At 42.0% G+C, this 24,190-nt stretch overlaps 1 protein-coding gene across 1 annotated transcript in view; it reads right to left on the minus strand.

Annotated features, from left to right (window-relative positions):
* The window catches only part of GALNTL6 (polypeptide N-acetylgalactosaminyltransferase like 6), a 913,332-nt gene that overhangs the window by 97,392 nt on the left and 791,750 nt on the right, over nt 1-24,190 (minus strand). The window contains exon 8 of the mRNA XM_076010718.1: nt 148-265. Coding sequence (XP_075866833.1) covers nt 148-265 — 118 coding nt within the window. The remainder of the gene's footprint in view (nt 1-147; nt 266-24,190) is intronic.

Consider the following 24,190-nt stretch of genomic DNA (forward strand, 5'->3'; position numbering starts at 1 on the left):
AATTACAAAAGCTTGCTTGGGAAGGTGACATGGCTATTGTCATTATTAAGTCATCTCACAACATAGGTCACAAAGCAACATGATGGTATGTTATCAGAAGTGTCAAAATTGCACAGACATATTGTGAACAGGGTCTTGGGGGCTTACCTTAAAAGAGATTTCATACTGTTCTCCTCCCCAGATTTCTAAACCTGGATCATAGCCACCCAATTCCCAAAACCATTTTCGATCCACAGCAAAGAGACCTCCAGCCATAACAGGAGACCTGTGAAATGAACAAAATAAACTTTAAAGGACTATGAACATTAGAGACAATGGAATTATGTTTGGAAATAAAAACAAACTTCAAGATATGTTTTAGTGATGTACTGTATGGAGCTGTGCAGCACTGGTTTTCTGTAAGTGGTTATGGGATTCTCACTGGGCCTCCTACTGACGTGGGCCTGGGGTGGGGAGGAGGGAAGCATCCTTGTGAGCATTACGCATCGCAGTTCAGGTTCCAATGCAACAAATGCCCTGCAGAGCCATATTGCTTCATCTGTTCATCATTAGAGAGAAATACATGAGTAGTAGTAACTGATGTTTGGAGAAATATCACTCAATTTTATGGCTTCTCCTCAAATTGAAAGGCATCTTCTACTATTAGCTAAAAGTATTCATACACTGTTGTAGACAATGCCTGTGATTTAATCTCTCAGTACGCGTTCACCAAACATCTATTACTATGTACAGGTCATGTCCAATTGATAGGTTGGTTAGAATAAAATAACCAACTAGAATGGGTTATTTAATTAACATGACATAGTTGGAATTTAAATTAGGTTTTATTTTTTCATTTTATATTATTATTTTTTGAGCTTCTCCTTTCTAAGCTCATTTTGGTTAAATCATCGTTATCAAGTGTTTCATTCCCGCTAGGATGTATTGTAGTTATGTCGCTATGTAACAAGACAATCATTGGGTGGACCTTGTCCTAAACATTTTTGTAGTTCAACGGTAGCTCTTAATTCTTTGAGCACTCACTATGTGCTAGGCCGTGGGATAAGGTCTTTCCCTAAATACCTTGATTCATAGTCACAGATGCCCTATGAACGCCATTCCTACGTGTGGTTTAAAGAAGCAGACAGAAGTTAGGGATATTCGACAAAGCAGAGGCTAGTGTGTGGTGGGCCTGGGCTAGACCCAGAGCTGCTGATTTCAAGCTTTTGTAGTCTACCACCACACTGTTTCTGTTTCAGTGTTTAGGGGGTGAAGAGAGATAATTACATACACATGGACATAAACCAGAGAACGCCTTTTTGCAAACCAAGAGAATCTGTAAAAACAACGTTGTCAACATAGTTTTTTGACAGTTTTGAAAATCTTTTGAAACATAAGATATTTATAAATAACAGTACAAGGTATTAAATGTTGATATATATTTAAAATGTGTATAAATAGACACCAATTGATAGACCAGTTGAGGGTCTATTCTCAGTAATATTTTATGAGGCACTTGGACAACATAAACCTGAATTTAAGTTGTATCATGTATTTCAAAGACTTAGCATGTTAAGATTGTACTTGGTCTAATTACTTCAGTTTAGTAATCTGTTTTTTCCAAGTGTAGACTCTATGTAGATGGAAATACTGAAAGGCTGGAAGAGGAATTTATTTTTTCCCCCCTAGGAAAGTGGGCAGGATTCAGAAAATAATATAAAGAATCTCATGTAATTTTTTAATTTTATTTGAAATAAAAATCTCAGAATCAGATGTACCTTACTTCATCCCTCTCTCTAGAAACCTGATCTTTTTCAATTTTTCACTCACAGAATTTGAGTGGAATTACAGCCATAGCTGAACAAAGTATGACTGTAACATTTATTGGATGCAGCTACCTGGTGAACACTTTACCACAGTGTAATCATTTTTTCTGCAGGGCTTGGTTCTAAGTAATCAGAAATTCTCAGTCCTATTCAATCTGAACCACAAATGGAAAGATCCTGCCGTACAAATAAATTCATTCTCATTTGATTGTGTTAAAATGAGAACAAAGTGCATCAAAATTTACACTGTTCACAATCAATCTCAAAACTAGAACTATAAATAAAATATTAAAGATATTGGGAAAAAGAAAGTCCTAAATTGATTTATTGTAAATAATTTGTTGGAAACAATAATCTTGTTTTATTAATGAATTTATTAAAAATGTAGTATATTTTAGGTTAATTTTATGTGCATAGTTACATAATTTCAGATGGATCCTCCTTATTTTCATTGGTATTTCTACCAAACCCAAATAAATCAGTGTTTCCTATATTGATTAGTGTGACTGATTGGTAAGAATTGAACTTTTTATTTCTGTATTTATGTATTTACTCATATTTGTCCATGAATTTTTAAAGCAGCTTAGTTGAGGTATAATTGACATACCATGAGTTGTACATATTTTAAGTGTACAATTTGATAAGTTTTGACTTGTGTGTGACCCTGTACAGCCATCACTGAAAATGAACCTACTCATAGTCCCCAAAAGTTTCCTCATGCTTCTTTGTAATCTCTCCCTCATTCCCTTCTAACAGGCAACCACTGATGTGATTTCTGTTGCATTTTCTAGAATTTTATATACATGGAATAATACAGTATGTACTTTTAGGAAGGTCGGGCTTCTTTCATTCAGTATAATTATTTTGAGATTCATCTATGTTGTAGCATGTGGGAATAGTTCATTCTTTTCTTAATTGCTGGTATATTCATAGATTTCTATTTGCATGAATATACCACAGATGATTATCCATTCACCCATTGATGGACATTTGGTTTGTTTCCACTTCGGGGCTGCAACAAATGAAGTTGCCATGGACTTTGAGTATAAATGTGTGCAAATATGTGGTTTCACTTCTCTTGGGGAAATTCCTAGGAATGGAACAACTAGATCATATAGTAGGTATAGGTTTAATCTTTGAAGAAACTGCCAAACTGTTTTCCCAAGTGGCCGTACCACTTCATGTTCCTAGCGGCAGCGTTTGAGGTCCAGTTGCTCCATGTCCTCACCATACGTGGTCAGTGTTTGGAGGTTTAGTCATTATAATAGGTGTATAGTGGTATCTTCTTGTGGTTTTATATTGCATTTCCATAATGGTTGATGATGTTAATGTGTTTGTATCATTTCCCTTTTTATCCTACTAAGTCTGGCTAGGGCTTTATCAATTTTATTGATCTGCTAAAAGAAGTAACTTTTGCTTTCATAGATTTTTCTCTATTTTTTTTCTGTTTCATATTTCATTGATTTCTATTTAGTTTTTATTATTTTAACTCTTCTGCTACCTTGTATTTAGCTTGCTCTTCTTTTTCTAGTTACTTAACATAGAAGCTGAGATCATTGGATTGAAATTATTTTTTTCTCATGTAGGTGTTTAGTAATGCAAATCTCCCCTTAACTCCTGCTGTAGCAGAATCTTACAAATAATATGTCATATTCCTATTTTCATTATGTTCAAAATATTTTTAAATTTCTTTTTTCTTTGACCTGTAGGTTATGTAGAAATGTGTAGTTCCTAAATATTTGGGGATTTTTTGGAAAATTTTTCTGCTATTGATTTCCAATTTAATTCCATTATGGTAAGAGAATTTATATGACTTAAATGCTTGTAAATTTATTGTGACTTTTTAATAGCTTAGAATATGGCCTATCTTGGGTAAATGTTCCATATATATTTGAAAAGGATGTGCACTTTGTTGCTGTTGGGTGGAGTGTTTTATAAATATTTATTAGGCCAAGTTGGCTGATAGTGTTGTTCTAATCTTCTATGTTCCTATTGATTTTCTGTCTCCTTGATCTATCAATTAGTGAGGGAGGGGTATTGAAATCTATGACAATGATTCTGGATTTGTTTATTTCTTTTTGCTGTTCTATCAGGTTTTTGCTTCATGTTTTTGTAGCTCTGTTAATAAGGGCATATATGTTGAGGATTTTTTTTTGTGCTTGATAAATTAAAATGACTTTATCATCCCTGGTAATATTCTTTGCTCTGTCATCTATTTTGTCTTGATATTAATATAGTCACTCCAGCTTTCTTTGGATTTGTATTACCTAAACATTAATTAGATAACTTTTCTGTCCTTTTACTTTTAAACTATTTGTGTCTTTATACTTAAAGTGGTTTTCTTATAGGCAACATATACTTGCATCTTGATTTTCCGTTGGGTTATGTAGACCCCTCTTCTAATATGATTATTCATGTGGCCACGTTTAATTAATTCTATCATTTTTCTCTTTGTTTTCTCTTTGTGTCACCTGTTGTTCCCTTTTTCCCCTTTTTTTGTCTTTTTTTTGAGTAAATGAATATTTTCATGATTTCATTTGGTATCCTTTTTGACTTAACAAAAATTCTTTGTTTTCTTAATGTTTTTTTTCTTGGTATTTTAATGGTTTGTAGCATACATCTTTATTTTATCACAGTTTATGTTCCAGTGATATTGTGCCACTGCACATATAAGACGCTTTTGATAGTACACTTCCAGTTCTCTTCCCCTAACCTTTCTACTTTGTTATACATTTTACTTTTAGTAAAAATATGTTATAAATCCTACATTGTATTGTTATTATTTTTGTTTCAGTGGTCAATTATCTTTTTAAAAGATTTAAATAATAGAATTTTATTATGAACACAATTTTATATATATGAAATTATATTATGAGTACCATTTCTGTATTCTCTCAGATTCAAGTGGCTCTAAAGAAAATTTAATATTGTGACATATTACACACAAGTGATTTTACGGATTGAAATTCATACCCCACCACACAAAGAGGAGTGAACTATTGTGTAATGCTGTACTGAAGTTAATAAAAATGACTGTATTCCTCATGTATTAAGGACGAAAGATTTTAATGTGTCACATTGTTTTTTCATCGGAGGAAATGAAGAAGGGCAGTTTATTGTTTTCAGCATGTTCTTCTGCTCTCTGTTTTCCATTTAAAATACAATAATAATTGCTTGAAATTTTCCCCACGGGTTCCATTGCCTACAATATTCCTTGATTTCTTCCAAAATATTCTTGCTGTTTTTGTTTCCCTGGGAATGTTAACAGATTGTAGATGTGTTTTAATGCTGCTCTGCATCCATGTAACTTTTAACATAGCAATGTAATTTATGAATGTTGCTGACAATATTACTAGTCAGGCTTTGAGTTTTGCTATTGAAAAACACTTGTTATCTTTGGGATACTTTTAAAAATTAATGTGACCATGAAATAACAGTTCTTCTTGAAGATTCTTTATTCTTCAGAGCATAGGAGTATATGAATTTTCCGAATACTAAATGGAAATCACTTTTCCATTTTATATTAAGTCTATTGAACTAGTTAACAAATATGCATTCCTTCTTACTTAAGGTAGACTAGTTACTTTTGGATACAGATTTTTATATTCCAGACTTAGCTAAATTTTAAATTAATGAGGCTATAATGTAAAAGTGTACTAAAAACATTCTTTATTTGGTACCAGGGAAAAATTCTTTATGTTCTCATTTGCAAATGGATTTTTCAAAGTATGTCTTTGGTTGTCTTCGGTAAACCAAGATATAGGACCTAATGCTTGAAGCCTTGTCCCGTGACCTCCACAGCATTCTGAGGAATTGCTGATCTCCCTAATATCCTCTATTAGAGATAAAGATAAACATACATAAAAGAAATCAATATTAAAAATTTACCATTAAAATGTAGACCTAGTAATCTGAAGGAAACCATCCATTTGGCCACTTAGAAAATAAATTGGTTCTTAGTTTCCACTGATTTCAGTAGCCACGATGAGAGCTCTGGACATGTGGGCTGGAATGTGAGTTTGATCAGACACGAAATGGCACAGCCGTCCCCCAGGACTCAGTCAAGCCAAGGCAATCAACGTAAAGATGGACCACATCATTTTCAATTATGTGACCAGAACTTTTTAGTTGGCCCATAAGTCAGAGCACTTGTAGCTAAAATGTAATTATTTTCGACTAGAATTCAATTGAGTAACATATTTCAGATAAAAATGCAAGTTTTAAACATTTTTATTCTTTTAAGTGTTAAAGCATTGCTTAAATTAGAATTTTGAAAAGAGTTACGAAATTACTATTGAAAAATATATTTGTATAATTTATCTTTAAAAATTATCTTTTTTTTGGTATAATTTCCTTACTTTTTGTGGTGTCATGAGGGAGTGCATGTAAGGATGGGCGAGAAACGCTGTGGTGTTACGCAAGGAGGTGGTCACTCTAGGGGCAGGGAGTGGGGTGGGTGCCAGGTCGGGAGGAAGGGTCCTCTTTGGAAGGCCAGGATGCTGAAGTGGAGTGAAAATTGGTTCCAATCATAGAAAGCTGTGCTTCCTCCCGACTCATCCACCTTGGGACTGCGGATGTATAATGGGAGAAATGGCTCCGATAATGTGGAAACTGAAAGAATTGTCCAAGTGAAGAGGTTGAACACTGAGAGCCCAGGGCTGTGCCTGGACCCAGTACCCTGGGAGAGTGAGTACCCTGCTGTCACTCTCAAGGATGCTGAGGAGTCCTTAGACAAACAAGCAAACTAATCTACGCCTTAGCGTCTCCGCACTTCCTACTTCTTCCACCAGACTGCGCCAGGCCGCTGGGCTTCATTTATTTATTTAAACAAGAACAAGTAGCAGCAGCAGCAAAAATAGCTACAAAGATTTTCTGCTTTTCTTTCTGAGAAGCGATAGTTAACTTGGACTGTATCCTAGGAATGAAGGGTTCTTTGACTTACCAAGTAGAGAGAGGATAAACTCCAAATGTAACAGCATTAATTAGATGAGAACATCAGATTTGTTAAGTTTGAATATTAAATGAGACGGTAACAGTAATGGTCCAAGTGAATCATGGCTTCCTGTGTCCATGGCCTGTGCGCTCCACTCACCCCCACGCTGACTTGCTTGGCCAGGTGACTTGGTTTAGCCAACGTCAACAGATGTGGTGTAAGCAGAGGTCTGTGCACTGGGGCGCACGCTCTCTCTTGCTGCTTCAGGAAGCCTGTTTCCCTGTGGAGAAGCTTGGGCTCGCCTGCTGGAGACATAGCTGATGTTGTCACCTGACAACATCAGCTACCAGGCCCAGAAGTGAGACCATCTTAGATCATCCAGCCCAGGTTGAGCCATCAGATGGCTGCTGCCGTGTGAGTGACCCCAGGCATAGGTGACCAGCTGTCCTGGCTTGCTGGAGATTGATAAGTCTCCCACGATGCTGAACTTTCAGTGCTAAAACTGGGAAAGTCCTGGGAAAACCAAGTTGAGTTGTTTACCCTACTTAAGAGACCAGCAGAACCACCATTTAGTCAAGCTTTGTCTGAATGACTCTCAGAACTGTGAACCAGCAAAACAGCTGCTGTTTTAAGCCACTGAGTTCTGGGATGGTTTGTTATGTACCCATAGATAGCAGGTAACAGACTTCAGTCTGAGATTCAAGCTCTTAAGGGAGGATGTATTGGAAATTCCATTATGCTCCTGATAAATGATAATAATCCTTGATAGAGACACATAGGATTTTGGTTAGTTTCTTTATATCTAAAGTCTTGTCTGACGTAGACTTATTTTTTTATCCTTCTTTTTAAAAGTTATCTCCACTTATGCCTTAGGGTATACTGCAATGCATAACTGGATTTCAGAGCTCCTGAAAATGAAAGTCTCTCCTTAAAAATAGAAAAGCAGCTCTCTGTTTCTCTAGATTACAAATGCAAATGTTAGTGTTTAGAAAAGAGTTAGTAGAAAAGGAATAGGGCCAACTAGTTATCAGAAAGCAGGTGGCAGAATTATGACTTCAGCTTTTTGGATAAAATGAGGAGGAAAACAAAATTATAAATCACAGTACAAATTTTGTGCTATTTTGTACTGTGATTTATAATTTTGTTTTTATCACACACATAAACACATATAGTACTATGTTGTGGTTTGAAAGGTTTTTATAAAATTGAATATGCTTTTTGCTGCTCACTTCATATTTAGAGTAGTAGATTCCTCTCTGAGAGGATATAAAGAGTTGATGGAAGGAGAAATCTTGTGTATGTCAGTACAAATTATATAGGACATTAAACCAAACTATAGCCATAAATACAGTGTGATGGCCTTGGTTGATGTTTCAATTAAGTTAGTGGTTCTGAAGTTGCTCAGAATACTGCTGCCTCCTTATCTTCAGTGGTTGGCACCGATCTTAATGTGACATGAAATAGAAAAACTCTGGATGTCAAAAGGCTACATAACAGTGTCCTGTGGGTACAGGAGATGAATGGGTAAAGATGTGGGGCGCGGTGTCAACGCCATTACAAGTTGGCGCCTGTTTCCGGCTTTGCCTAGAGCAGCTAACAAGTTCAGCGCAGGCACAATTGTCGGTTGCCCTGTGGCGCGAGAATGCAAACAAAGGGTCCTGATATGGGCTAATGCTTTGGTGGCTCGACAGTTGAGCGGCCTATCGCAGCTTAGGGGTTGTACTTCTGGGGTATATAGCAGCTTGCACGCTGCCGGGCTGGGTCTTCCGCATCATGCAAGTTTAAAGGGAACCCCATTAAAGCACGGTCAGAAGAACTCTGGTTGCCGCGTCTTCCTTGCTGGCGAGGCGGGCGCGACAAGTGGTGCCGAAACCCGGGACTTGAAACAACTTTGAAGCACCAGCGGAGACGACCTCGACAGAGGTGAGTTCAGAACTGACGTGTGGGACGGCCAAAACTCCCCTGCTTCCAAAAAATGGGTAATATTCTGCTGCGGCGCTTTTTGTGGCCTATTATCATGAAATGCCTGTATGATGAGACTTCAGGCCCGCGCGTAGCAGCTAGCCAAAGTGCACTGAGTGACTTGCAAGAAGCAAGCTCAGAGAGAAGCAGTAAGGGAGGTACCGCGGTAAAAGGTGGAAAAAAGGAATATAGAGCTCAAAAAAGGAAAACGCAGGGAGGGAAAGCGCAGCCCGACCTGCAAAGGGAGAGAAAGAAGAAAAGGGAGAGAAAGAAGAAAAGGGAGAGAAAGAAAGGAGAAAAAGGGAGAGAAAGAAGGAGAAAAAGGGAGAGAAAGAAGGAGAAAAAGGGAGAGAAAGAAGGAGAAAAAGGGAGAGAAAGAAGGAGAAAAAGGGAGAGAAAGAAGAAAGGAGAAAAGGGAGAGAAAGAAGAAAGGAGAAAAGGGAGAGAAAGAAGAAAGGAGAAAAGGGAGAGGTAGAAGAAAAGGGAGAGAAAGAAGAAAAGGGAGAGAAAGAAATGTAAAGGTACCAGGAATAAAAATAACAAAGGAAAGGACAGGACAAAAGACAGAGGAGATAGCCTTTTTCTGTCAGAATTTAAGAAATTAAATATTTCTGAGGATGATTCCTCTTCTTCCTCTTCTCTTACTTCCTCAAGTTCAGGGGAGGAGGCAGGGGAGGAACTAGAAAAGAAAGAGGAACCGGTTTTTCAGGAAGCGGCAGGTTGTGAGCGGTACCGCCCACCTCCGCATGCCCCGCCTTGGGAAGGGCTGGGTTTTTCTTGGGGGCTGCTCGCCGCTGGGGATCCTCTGCCCATACCCTGGAATACAGAGGAGCCAGTGTGGGTGCCCCAGTGGCCCTTACCCTCTGAAAAGTTACTCGCGGCCCATAAGCTAGTGCAAGAGCAGCTTACTCTTGGGCATCTTGAACCCTCTCAATCTCCTTGGAATACTCCTATATTTGTGATTAAGAAAAGGTCTGGTAAATGGAGACTGTTGCATGACCTTAGAGCGATTAATGCCCAGATGCAGCTTATGGGGCCTGTTCAAAGAGGACTGCCCCTTCTCTCAGCTTTGCCTAAACATTGGAGTCTAATTATCTTGGACATTAAAGACTGTTTTTTCTCTATTCCCTTGCACCCTCAAGATAAAAGCAGATTTGCATTCACGCTTCCTTCCATAAACCATGAGCAGCCTGATGCAAGATATCAATGGCAGGTTTTGCCTCAGGGCATGGCTAACAGTCCCACTATGTGCCAACTTTATGTGGCCTCAGCTATCCAGCCAGTTAGGCAGAAGTTTTCAAAGGTAAGAATTATACATTATATGGATGATATTCTCTTGTGTCATTGTGATAATGGCGTACTTCGCCAAGCTTATGCGTCCCTTCAGGCTCACTTAAAGGAAAAAGGCTTGCTGGTCGCTCCAGAAAAGGTGCAAGAGGGAGAAGTAGGCGCGTTTCTTGGTAGTAGCATTCTCCCTGACAAAATTGTGCCTCAAAGACTGTCCATCCGAAGAGATGCCTTAAAAACATTAAATGATTTTCAAAAACTGCTAGGGGATATTAATTGGCTTCGACCTTTTTTATGTCTTACCACAGCAGAACTGAAGCCATTATTTCAGATTCTAGAGGGAGACTCACACATCACGTCTCCTAGAACTTTGACTCCTGAGGCCCTAAAGGCTCTTCATAAGGTAGAAGAAGCCATTCAAAAGGCGCAACTAGTGCGCATTCAACACCATGATCCTTTCTCCCTCTGTGTTCTCCCTTCTCCTACGCTCCCTACGGCAGTGCTTTGGCAGGATGGTCCACTTTTATGGGTGCATCCTCAAGCCTCTCCAGGAAAGGTGATTGGCCATTATCCTACCTGTGTGGCCGAGATAGCTTTAAAGGGTATTAGTTTGGCTGTGTCCCATTTTGGGCGTCACCCTGATAGCCTGATTTGTCCATATACTGCCAATCAGGTAAACACCTTATGTGCCAATCTTGATGCATGGGCCATATTGAGATGCACCTTCCCAGGGAGCATTGATAACCATTATCCCAGACATGCCTTGTTGCAGTTTGCAATGCGGAACGAGCTTATTTTCCCAAGAGTAACTTCATTGTTACCTTTGGTTGATGCCTTGGACGTGTATACCGATGGCTCTAAGACAGGTATTGGGAGCTATGTCATTCAGGACAAGGTGTATACCAAACAGTTTAACTATTCTTCTCCTCAGCTAGTAGAGTGTACCGTAGTCGGTCTGGTTCTCAGTACCATCACTGAACCTATCAACATCATCTCAGACTCCTTTTATGTGGTCAACGCAGTTAAACAGTTAGAAAACTCCTTTCACATTCTTGCCAAGAGTACAGTCTTTTCTGTATTTACAGAAATTAGGAATACTATTCAAAATAGGAAAAACCCATTTTCCATTCAGCATATCAGAGCTCATTCCTTGTTACCTGGACCTATGGCTGCGGGAAATGCTATGGCAGATCGCGCCACTCGCGCCCTCTGGGTGTCTGATGGCCATGCCGCCGCCATAGACTTTCATAAACTTTATCATGTGCCAGCTGAAACCTTACGACTTAAGTTCAACATCACACGTGCAGATGCTCGTGAGATTGTACTGCAATGTCCAAGTTGTGCTCCTTATCGCACTGTTGTTCATACGGGCGTGAATCCTAGGGGTTTGCGTCCTCTACAACTGTGGCAAATGGATGTAACTCATGTCCCATCTTTTGGAAAGCTTCAGTATGTTCACGTGTCTGTTGACACGTGCTCAGGCGTCCTTCATGCCACGCCTCTGGCTGGAGAAAAGGCAAGTTACGTTATCATTCACTGCCTAGAAGCTTGGGCAGCCTGGGGTAAGCCCCGGGTTATTAAGACAGATAATGGCCCAGCTTATACCTCAAAATCTTTTCAGCAGTTTTGCACTCGCTTGGGTGTGGAGCACCGTACCGGTCTTCCCTACAACCCTCAAGCACAAGGCATCGTGGAACGTGCTCACGGCACGCTCAAAATGTACTTACAAAAACAAAAAGGGGGAGATGCCCTACAGCTAGGGCTATCACCCAAAGGACGCATCTCCTTTGCTCTCTTTACTTTAAATTTTTTAAATTTAGATGTCAAGGGACGTTCGGCAGCAGACAGGCATGTCACGCCTGCTCCGCCACAGAAAAAATTAGTGAAGTGGAAAGATGTGTTGTCTAATCTATGGAAAGGCCCGGATCCAGTGTTAATGAGATCCAGGGGAGCTATTTGTATTTTTCCACAGGACCAGGACAATCCCATCTGGGTGCCCACGCGGCTGACCAGAACGGTGCAGCAGCCTCCAGAGCAGCATGAAGACGTGCTGGCTACTCCTCCTGACGACAGTATGGATGATCGCGAGGATGGCAGCGGAGCCACGCTGGAGGATCCTGTCAGTGCTTCCCCTGCTGATGCCTGTGACACATAACTCACCAATTTTCCCTCGCTTCTCTTCTACTAATGTTTCCCTGAGCACTGCGTACCTGCCGTTGGACACGCAGAGTAGTAAACTGGAGGGAAATAGATCCTTCTCCTTAAAGAGGACTTTGTGTTTTGTGTGGGGTTAACGGAAGCTGCACGGACTTGGCCCCCTTGTCCATTGGTGGCTGGGGGTATGGCAAGGAATGCTAGTTTCGCATGGAATCTTAGCGACTCTTTTAAGGGTTCTGTGAGGGTGATTGCGGGAGGGCGAAACGCGACCTTTGCCCCTATACCTGTCTGGGTTTGGCCCCCGTTTATCTGGGTGGTATCCACGGAAAAACCCTCTGGTACACATGTGAACTGTTCCTCTAATACGTGCAATTATACATTGTGTTGGAATGCCATGTCTCACCCCTCTGCCATTGTTACCTACTTGCCTAGATACATTCCTGTTCCTGTTAAAGCTCCTAGCTCTATGACTCTGTTTCAGTCTTGCAGCCACGGACCATGTGGTATTGGCACAGACATTTGCTGCGCTTGAACTGAGACAGTCTGCACAGGTGTGGTTGACCATGCTAAAAGGTTAGCCTAGTTTTGGGTTGCACCTGCTCCTACCCCCAGGTATTTTAGCAGACATGGCCTTTCACCAAATAAGGCATGTCTCCTATCCCACAGCCAGCCTTTGCACACCTCCGAGTTGTGCTCATTGCACGAGGATAGGTGGTTGCTGGTGAAAGTGAGGCTCTGCAACCTTGATCGCACGGTCGAAGGATGGTGCTGAACGGTTGCTCAGCTCTCATTAAATTAATAAAACAGGGGGAGATGTGGGGCGCGGTGTCAACGCCATTACAAGTTGGCGCCTGTTTCCGGCTTTGCCTAGAGCAGCTAACAAGTTCAGCGCAGGCACAATTGTCGGTTGCCCTGTGGCGCGAGCATGCAAACAAAGGGTCCTGATATGGGCTAATGCTTTGGTGGCTCGACAGCTGAGCGGCCTATCGCAGCTTAGGGGTTGTACTTCTGGGGTATATAGCAGTTTGCACGCTGCCGGGCTGGGTCTTCCGCATCATGCAAGTTTAAAGGGAACCCCATTAAAGCACGGTCAGAAGAACTCTGGTTGCCGCGTCTTCCTTGCTGGCGAGGCGGGCGCGACATAAAATATGTTAAATATTTACGTGACCAAGCCGCTGTTTCCCTCAGCTACTCTTGTGTGACCAAAAAATGGTGTGTGTGTGTGTGTTTATCTATGTACAAGTGTAAGACCTACCAAGAATGGAGACCAATTTTGGTTCCAAAATCTCCTTTTCCTCCTACCCAACCTGAGTGGCTAGATGGATTTACCTGTCTGGGTGGAGGTGATATTTCCTGCTAATCTTGCGGTTTAAATGAGTGCATGCTAAGCAATACACCCACTTTACTCCTAAAACTGGCAGAACATACCAGCTCCCCTTTAATGAAATCACCCTAAAGGTGTCTGGGGACATCTAAGGTGTAAATGGGATGGCTTGTTTTCTTAAGTCACTTCCTGTCCATTTTTCTTGGAGCAATGCAAAGGATTAGAGCCTTGGCTCAAAGTATAGTTTTGGATTTCTTTTAATATTCCAAAATTATGCTCTCAGTCTAATTATCCTTTAATTCTTACTGGATTCGTTAATTTCTGAGTGGCCACAGATTTTACTCATGGTCTCATATTACATGTCAGGATAATGACCATGGTGACCATTTGATATGCAATGTAAACAGTGCAAACTCTCCCTTGCCTGAGGGGACAGATGAGGTCACATTACGGCTAATAACCAGATGACAGTGGTCTTTGATGACAGGCTTCTGTCTCCCATCACCTGGATTTCCCTGGTTCTCTGGGCGTGCCCAGGGGTTTGGCTGTGTGCTCGCTTTTCTACTCCAGCCCATAAAGTCAGCTTGCTCATGTGCCTGTTGCCAGCCTCTGCCCTGAGGAGGCTGCTCTGCCAGCTGTGGTCACGCTCTGCGGTGGCCCCGTGAGCGCACAGTGCGCATGCTCACTGGTCCCCAGCCCTTTTCCTCAAAGCGACTTTCTGCTTCCGAAGCCAACCCTCCTCTCCACGGGGCAAACCGGGGCCGATACAGATCCATCACCTTCTTGCCTTTTGCTCCTCTCATTTCCCAAACTCTTCTTTACTTCTTTGGCTTAAAAAAAAATCTGCCAACCCCACTCCTATGGACACAGGCAAATAGATGCTCAGAGTGTGTCGCCAGCTGGTTCTGTTACATAAAACACAGATCAGGTTTCATAATATTATCAAGGTGAGGACCCCAAAGCTCTCCTCACTTGGTGGGATGCACCCACCTCATTTGTCTTCCAACATGACCTTCATCCATTTCTAAAAATCCACATTTCAGCATTGCAGGATACACAGTGTAGACGAGTGCCCCCTGCTTTAGCTTTAGCTCCTGCATCCTGTCTCTGCTCCAGTCTGGCAGGTTCACCTTCCCTGACACTCCCATCCACCCCAGAAGGCTCCTTCCTATCCCTGCCCCCTCCCCATCCAGGCTCTTGTCACTCCTGTAAACAGCTACTTCAAAAGGAATACGGTTACCTCTTGGGCCTATGAAGGAAAAACAAAACAAAAACAAACAAAAAACCACAGTAATAATGAGAAATGGCAGAGAGCAAATCACTGACTTCATCAGCAGCAGAGACTGTTCAGAAGCTAAAAGCCCCAGCGCAGAGTGAGGGCCCTTTCTTCTTGGATACAAATATAACTTTTCATTCATGGGATAAATGCTAGTTATTAAAATCCAAGCGTGGATGAAACTGCAGGAAAGCTTGTTTTATGCTTCATTTATCTAATAAACATTTGACAGTTTCTTCTTACGAAAACATTACCCCTTCATCTCTTAGTAAGGAATGCAAAATATGCTTTTTCTCTTCAGCACTGATTGCAACTCAAAGGCAATTTTGGTCTCATTTCCTGGCATTTTATCTCAGGCTAGAATTTACTGTACATGGCATGGATTTTTAATACCTTATCAACCCATTATCTTTTAATAAATTCACATTGTACATTCACCCCCGGCTTACAGACCTTAATTTCTTAAAGCCAAACAGAACAAAAGAGAACAGGGCTTGAAGAAAAGAGCTGTTAAGCAAAAAGCCTATAACTGTAACTCATCAAAAATCTGGAAAAAGGCGACATTTTATTTGCCCCTCTAGGTCAAGCCTATGCACAAAGAAGTTTCATCTAACTCTCTACAGCAGGAAGAAAAAGAGCACCCTTGTCATGCTCTATCTGTTTTTATCTCTGTGGCAGCTTTGAAACATGTTCACAGTTTCTTAAACCCTCTTCCCATTGAATCTGGGTGGGATCGTGGCTGCTCCGACCTATCAGTGTCGCAGAATTGACGCCCCGTGACTTCCGAGGTGCTTTATGAAAGACCCCACAGCTCCTGTGTCTGTCTGTTGGAACATTTGATCTTGGAGCTCTGGGCTGTCATCAGAGAAGTCAGCCCACACTGAGGCCACCAGGCTAGGAGGAAGCGCAGAGTGTTGAAAGTCTTTGTAAATATTTAGGAGCATGACTTTGGGAACTTTCAGTTCTTATTCTTTTCTAGAGCATGGAGACAGAGGGGAAGCGGTAGAGTCCTTCCCTGAAAAATTCTGCACAGAGATCCAAGGGAATGACAAGTGTTTCTGGAAGGGCAAGCCAAGAAGGTTAATGAATCTCGGGTGAATAACCTTAGGTGGTATGCGACTGCACCACTGAAGAATTTCAATCAGAGGCATGATACATTCAGATTCCTGTTTCTCATAGAGTGCTCTGATGGCAGTGTAGAGGGCAGGCTCGAGGGTGACACCACGAGAGCAGAGGGCCCCGCTGGGAGGAGACGGCAGTGAGAGACATGCACTTGTGCTGGGGCTGTGGGAACAGAGGGATGGGATGGGTGTTTAAGAAGTGAAATTGGCAGGACTTAGCAGTTGATGTGGACAGGAGGGGTGGGACGGGCCTGCAGCTAGTTTAGTTAAAAGAAGAAGAGAAAGTGTAGCAGAAACAGAAATGATCAAGCTACTGTTACAGTCTTTGCATCAGAAAGTAAGATCTGGCTACAGTGAAGTGAGACATCTTTTCTGGTTTGACTCTCAAGCACGCTCTAAAAGCAACCTGGGAAAATGAATTCTGAAATTGTATCTTGTAGTTACTATCTGGAATAATCTCCTGAGACTAAACAGTATGCTATTTTTTTCCCTAATCTGTTTTTTATTTTAGGATTTCTGTGGGATACAGTATGTCTGCAAGGACTTTAGATTTTGCTTTTTATTTCAAAATATTAAGGGGGTACAATGTTTTAGGTTACATGGATCCATTTTGTAATGCTTGAGTTCTGGCTGTAGGTGTGCCCATCTCCCAAATAGCACTCACTGTACTCATTTAGGCGCCCTTATCCCTGCGCCTCCCTTCTGGGTGATTTCCGGTGAGTCTTACTTCCCTCTGTTCACAGTTGCAAAAGTGTGGAAACAACCCAAGTGCCCTCCAAGGTATGAGTGAATTCATAAAATGTGGGGTCTATATATATCATGGAGTTCTATTTAGCCATAAAAAAGATGAATTAATATTTTGTGCTACTCTTTTTTGAAGGGTGACTTATTTTTTTATTTTTTTTTTAATTTCAAAATATTAAAGGGTGCCAGTGTTTTTGTTACATGGACATGCTAGGTAATGCTGAAGTCCTATCAGAGTGCCCTCCACTGGGACAGTGTTCATCGTACCCGACAGGTAAGTTTTTAACCTTCCCCACTTCTTTCCCTCCTTCCGAGTTTCCAGTGTACTTTGTATCTCTTTGGGCCATGTGTACCTACACATGACTTATTCGGATGGACATTTTTGCATTTTTCTTTATTTAAGATCTCACTATAATGTAGTCAATCTTGCATTTTTGGGGGAAGATACTTACATTAAGATTCAAGCATGCTAACTTAGAAAGATCATGCTTAAAATGGATAATGCTCAAAATAATTGAGATGAACAGAAGGTAATTAGAATAAACCTTCACTAATTTATACTAATTGAGGGGAAAGACAGTCAAAAGTCATCAAAATAAAAAGTATAGGTTGCAATTTTCGTTCATATTCTAAAAATAATCTGAGGGAAAAAATTTAATTTATTTTCCCCACAATCACATAATTGCTTCCTGTTTCTACTCTGCAGATCAGCATGGAGGAGACATGTGATAAAAACTCTCCTTAACTTCCTATGACCACTACGGACAAAAGTCAGCGTTGCAATGGCAGAGATGAATCCCAGAATGCCTCTGCAACCTTTTGTTTAGAAAACATTGAACTTTTCCAGTCACTCCTAACTGACCATTGAGAAACAATTGTATCATTTGCTTTGAGGGTCAATTTTGAATGCCATTTCCCAAGTTCTACATGTATACTATAACACAGGTACACACACACACACAAAAGCACAGACGTGTACACAAATTGAGACGTTGAAGTCAGAGACAATAGATCCTACAGTTTCCTCTGTTGGGCTAGAAAGTGTGACTGTGGGGGCTGGAGCGTACATGCCTAAAGCCTGTGACATTTCCCTCACCAATAAATTATGGAAAGAGAATGCAGGAAAAGTGAGTCCGTGTAACCATGTCAGGCACATCCATCACTCACGGTGGAGTTTCTGAAACCAGGTAAGTCCACGTTCAACTTGTGGGAACATGTACTTTGAATGTCCAGGAACCTTGGGGAAGTCAGGCAAAGGCCATTATCTCCGGAGGAAAGGACAAAAGCTGGCCGTCAGAAGGAGCTGTTTGAGAAGGCCTGGCTGCGTGCATGGCTTGTATCAGAACCGAGGTACGTGGTGGAAACTCCACGAAAAGAGGCAAAGTCTCCCCCGACGACAACACCCCTCTCCTTTTCAGTTTTTTCAGTGTTTGCAGTTGAAGCCTCCCAACTCTAGGAGCCAGCAAATGAAATGTGCTGGGCCTGAATAAAACGTGTTTGGAAATTATCTGTAAGAATATCCAAATCTGATGCCAGTATGGTAACGTATTGCCAATTGTGCTTGTGTCTGTTGCAAATCGTTTTTAACGGTCCCAGAGAATAACAAACGTGTTTACAAGGAATTTATCTCATGATATTTTCTGAGTGTTTTCTTGTTTTAATCTTGGTCACATTTCTCTAATAACCCTGAGATGAGTTTATCACATACCTGTAACCAGGTTAAAGAGGTATCCTCAGTAAACCAGAGATCTCTGTCACAGGCTTGCCTGAGATGTTTAATTATCTCTGAAACCAGAGCAGGTTTTACTCTTCGGCTCCCATTTTCCTGTAAGCTGTTCTGTTGCAGCTAAATTTTTGAAGAACAAAGTTTTCATTTTGTATCTAACCTATAAAACAATTCCTCATAAAAGGGACCAAAGAGAGAATGCACACAGGCCCAGGGCCAAAGTGAAAGGATATTACCTGACATAGTCTGGTGCTGTAAAATACAGAAGAGATGGATTCTTTGCCTTGACATAATAAAAAAAAAAAACACTATAAAATTTAAAATCTGCCTGTAACAAACATGTACAATGACAGCAATATAAAGAAACAATATAGAAATTTGTTCAAATTGTAGGGACTCTCTTTGATTGCCAGAGCTGGTATGCTGCTTAAATTTTCCCGTTTCATGGGGAAGAAGGGTCGGGACACATTGGGATTCTGTCTTTTTTTAGATAGCTGATGATGATGATGATGATGATGGAACTATCACCTGGACCTGTGGACTTCCAAGCAAATACCCGGTATACGGACTGAGGAAAAAGAAGGGACTTAGGAAGAGAAAGAAGATAGGAACAATCCTCCGTACTTTTGGTTGTTCTCCCTGTTGGTCTGCTCAGGTGAGTCCTCCCAGAGCCTAAGGGGGGTGACTGACATGCTGTGATTGGTTTATGCCTGGGTCAGTGGCTCCATTTAGGGAGCACAGGGGAGAGTCAGCTTTATGGGAACCGTCCAATGAGAATGGAAGGGGGAGATGTTGCCAGAGAGAAATCAGGCTGCCCGTATTGGAAGAGGATAAGTGGATGTTGGCTGGCACATAAACAGACATATATTACAGAGTCATTACTCACGAATAATTGCAACTTAGATGATACTGGAAATAAGTTTATGCTGTGTTGAGAGTGAATGGTGAGGTTTGAGCATAGAGTAGGTTAACGGCACAGACTGGGAACCAGACTGATGGGGGAGGGACAAGCCTGCCACTTAATCTTGTGAAGGGTCGGCTGCTGTGCCTGTGGCTTGTGCTCAGACGTCTGGATCAGGCACACCCTTCTTGGCTCCTTCCCCTCTACCATACTCCTCTCCTGCTTCCTTCTACCTCTTTCCTGATGCACATGCACTCAAGAAAGCAAATGTACCCTAATCTGTGTGTCAAACTCTGCTTCCAGAAAACTCAACCTACGGTCAGTTTATTTTAGGGATTTACATTGTATTCATCATTGGAAACTTGACTTCTTAAAGACTTTTGTATTTTAAACTTACTAGTGGCCAGAAATTATTTGTGCTAGAATTCTCCTCTCTCTTTGACTGAAAACAATTTTCTTATCCATATCTTCTGCTTTTTAAAGATAGATCTCTGCCTTCCAGAATAGAATACCATCAGATAAAGGAAAGAAAGCAGTGATTGCTATTTGGAATTAGGTCTAGTATTTAATGTCTATACAGTTGGTGGAATGCACAAGACAAATGTCCAGATTATTAATAACAGGTTGTCATGTAGCATGTGGACTTGATGGATTACGGTGTGCTGAGCACCAGTCAGTACACATTTTAGAAGGAAGAATTATGTTCCTCAGTTCACTTGTTCAGTGCTGTCTGATGCCAGGATTAAAAAAAGTAAAGAAAAGAGAAAAAAGTACTTAGCATTTTAGATTTGTGTAGTATCCCATGAATGGCCAAGCCTTCTGTATATGATTTCATCTGTTATGTAGACCAGTGATGAAATACAAAGTGTTGTTCCCATGTAGAAACTGGATTGGGTCCATGAGTGCCCAGCATGAGTGCTTCCGCTAGAAATTTCAGAGATTGGTCCTAGGCAGGCTGGGGTTCCCAGCTTGGTGCTTCTTTTATATTCTAGCAATGCAGTGGTGAGACAAATTTGCATTTCTATTTGCCCTAGTAATTCTTGGAATTTAAAGAGCTCCCAAAGACCCACCGATGTATTGTTCTGAAGTAGAATGCATCTTAAAAGCAGGTTTTCTCTGTTATAAAAAGGCAGAACATTAACATTTTGACTACCTAGTTTCTTTCTACTTATGAGGTTTTTATCATATATTCATATCCTTTTTCATCTCCTTAAATATTGTAATCTTTTCTTCTTCCCAGAGAACAGAGATGTGGAGAAGATGAAGTGTGAAAAGGATCTTCCAAGCGCTTTGACCTGCTTGGAGGCAGGTTCTCCATTTAAGCTGGGTGGAATTAGCTCTAAGAGCCTGTGATTATTGTGCAGGGTTGCTACGGACTTTTCTGGATTTGAATCATTTATCTATTTATACATCCCTTCAGGCATTGTAAATTGCAGTCACCAGGTCACCGCTGGCTTCTAAATATTCCGTTTGGGCTATAAATAGAACAGAAATCAGCCTGTAGCTCAGTCTATACACTGCTCTATTCTGATAACACAAAACAGAGCCCAGAGGACCCTTTTCTGGCCTGTGCAATATGACATTTGCACTCTTTTGGGGGACAAAATATACAGAGAATGGGTGGAAGAGAGGACTCTCCTCCTGATTTTGTACCCGCGCACCAATTCTGTTAAGTGCTGGTTAGACTTGACCGTGTGTTTCAGATCTTCTTACTCTGCTGCTGCTCCGATTGTGTGGCTCAGATAAGCATATTCTGAGAATGTGCTTTCCCCCCATGTGGTCATAATGCTCTCTGCTCCCTGCAGCTGAAAAGAGAGACAGCCGAGCATTATGGGGAGTGTCACAGGTCACAGGTGTATCTGCCTGTGCTGCAAAGGCAGGGACGTCTGGCCACGCGATGAAGCTGAGACTGTCTGGAGAGTTACAGCTTTGCTCTTGCCCGGGGTCAGGCAGGAAATGAGGCGCTCGGAAGGCACTGAATGCCCGCCTCTCCTTTGCCCTCACCACGTCGTGCAGGTGATGTGGGCCCAGAATTATACAGAGGAATCAACACGACCACAAGAGGACGATTTCCCTCTGTTGCCGCGAGGAAGCTCCTTGCTCTCTCCTCTGCTCCCGCCACAGTGCTCCCTGCACCCTGGCGCAGTGATGTGGGCGCTGCTTGTTCTGGACACCTGCCGCCCTCTGCGGTTTCCTGACTGTCTTTGGGGGTATGCCAACCGTGACCTCCAGGCATTCCACAAACACCTGCTGAGCATCTGCCCAGCTGGGTCAGGAACTGCGCCCCACGCCAGAGGTGGCTCCTCTAACCTGTAGCACCGGCTGCAGACACGCTCACCGCGATGCAGCTGCAGGCAGGGGTGTCAGTCCCTGTCTGTCCTCAACAGTCCTGATTTATGCCTATTGCCTGGGGTAGTGACTAATAGGACCTTCTTTTATTATTACGAGTGTGTCCTTTTGGACAATGAATTAATGAACATCCAATTTGGTCTACTCAGAAGTTTCTAAAAATCCTATTTCTTCCAGATAATTTATCTCAGACCCTTAAAGGCAGAATGAGGGGACCCTTCTAAATATTCCCATGAAGGCTGGACACACATCTGTCACAACATTTGCTACCCCACTATAATCTGTATGCACTTTGAGGACAAGATCTGTGTTGCCAGACATGCATTTGTTCTCATTTGGCATCAGACTGACACGTAGAATGTGCTCAATTTTTAATTAAAGTGATTATTAACCACTTCAGTATGAGCGTCGACTATGGTTGACAGCCACAGATGAAGGTGCACAGCTGAGCGTCGACTTTAGCCGACAGCCGTGGTATGACTTTTCTAATTTTTCATTTATCAAAATAAAATTGCAAAAATTTAAAAATAACATAATGAAAAGATATATGCATATGTTACCTATTCTGATTTACATTCCAAGTAAAGCTGCCTGGAAAGTGAAACAAGCTTTCAGTGCTTTCGAGCTTTCCTCATCACACAAGAGCAAGACAGATGCGTTGTCAATCCGCAGCACAGACCCCCGTGCGGACCACGCGTGCGGCTGCGGGCCAGGTGTCTCGGCCATGAGCGCCGGACCCAAGTGGTTAAATCCATAGCACAGGTTCATAATCCAGATGCCAGTGTGTGTCAGGGAAAGTGGTCCAGAGAAAGAAATGCCTGTTAGAGCACTGAAGAGTGGGTAGCAGATGGCCAGGAAAAGAAGACACGGGCAGGGTGTTTGAGATGGGTGTCGCATCTTCACAGCAGGAGGTGGAAGAGCCCGCAGGGAGTGGGGGAGCCCCGGCTGTGAGGGCCCCGCCAGAGATGAAGCTGCCAGGCAGTAATTGCGGGCTGGTTGAGGGAAGGGTCTGCTCGTAACACTGAGGACTTTGGACCTTGTCAAATAACAGAACAACAATAACTGACATTGATCAAACCCCTAGTTATATAGGCAGTGGACTGAGAGCTTTGCATACTTTATCTCAAGTTTTCCTCATAACTTCCATGTCAGACACAGTTACCACGTTTTCACCATTTGACAGATGAGAAAAACTCAGGTGAGAGAGAGTTTCAACGATCTGACTGATGTTACATGGTTGTGTGGATTAGAACCAAGAAAGTGTTCCATCAAAGCCTGGAACATTCTTTCTCCTTCTCCCTCCCTTTCTCCCCACTCTTTCCCCTCTCTCAGACATGCAAACTCACACACACCATCCTGGAGTCGGAGAAGAGTCACTCAAGGGATTAAAGCTGGAAAACGACATCACATTTCTATTTTAGAGAGGCGATGTTGGCAGGAATGTGGGAACAGAAGTTTGGTGCAGGACACGAGGAGCAGGTGACATAGGTGGGAGGGCCGGGGTCTGTCCCGGGCATCCCAGTGGAAACCATGGGAACCTCATTCAAGGCAGAGGCAGTGGGGATGGGAAGGGGGAATGAATCTAAGAGATTCTGAGCACACAGCAGCAACCGAATTTGAAAGGGAGGCTGGGACGTGGGGTTTCCCTTCCAAGCTTTGTGTCTGTGGAGATCAGGTGGGTGGCGGGGTGATTCCCGGCCACTGAAAATCGGACGTGGAAGCGGATGAGATGGTGAGTTTGGTTTGCTGTGAGCTGTCTGTTCAATATGCAAGTGGAGTTACTAGACAGGTAGTAGAATTTGCAGGACTGGAGACTCAGGAGAAAGACCTGGGATAACAGGATAGATGGTAGGAATAAATCATCACATGAAATCAGTGAGATGGCCCAGCGTAGGGAGGGAGGAGGAGAGAAGAGAGCCCCGCACATGAGGACACTAGAGGCTCGTGCAGGGGTCTAAGGAGGATGGACAGAGGCAGGAGGAAAATCAGGGTAAAATCATGTCACAGACACCAAGGGAGGAGAGGGGAGGAGGTGATGACGAATGGAGACAAAAGACACAAAGAAATCAACACAATCTATCCTCTACAAATGGGAAAAAATCTGGTACTGATAAAAATGGGCTCATGTATGTTTTACAAAACAAACAGTGCTTTACATGAGTCTATTTGGAAAAATTACAAAGTTAAATTGGTACCTAAAGGTGTCAGAATTATCATTGTTGTTCAGCTCATTGATGGAGAGTCTAATGGCATCTGACTATCAACGTGTACCTTGGTTTAAACCCAGTAATTCCCCTTGATTGAAAGTTTTTGCCTTTGGGAGACAGAAAGACTTCGGCCAAAAATTCTGCAAATGTCATCCAAACCAGATGTCACCTTTGACTGTACTGAACAAGATTCGGAAGATTACTGGAACACAGCCTTACACTGCTGGGCACGGGGCTTTCTGAACAAATAGCGTTTGTCCTGGTGCCATAACCCCAGTGCTTCTGGATCAGATAGTGAGTGCTGGCATTTTTATGGAATGGGTCAGTAGACCCAGATGAAGAAAAATTGATGTTATTGTGCCCTAGTGTACTGGCCCTTTCTCTATGACAACAGTTTT

This window comes from Microcebus murinus, chromosome 15 (genome assembly GCF_040939455.1).
Source record: "Microcebus murinus isolate Inina chromosome 15, M.murinus_Inina_mat1.0, whole genome shotgun sequence".
Classification (NCBI taxonomy): Eukaryota; Metazoa; Chordata; class Mammalia; order Primates; family Cheirogaleidae; genus Microcebus; species Microcebus murinus.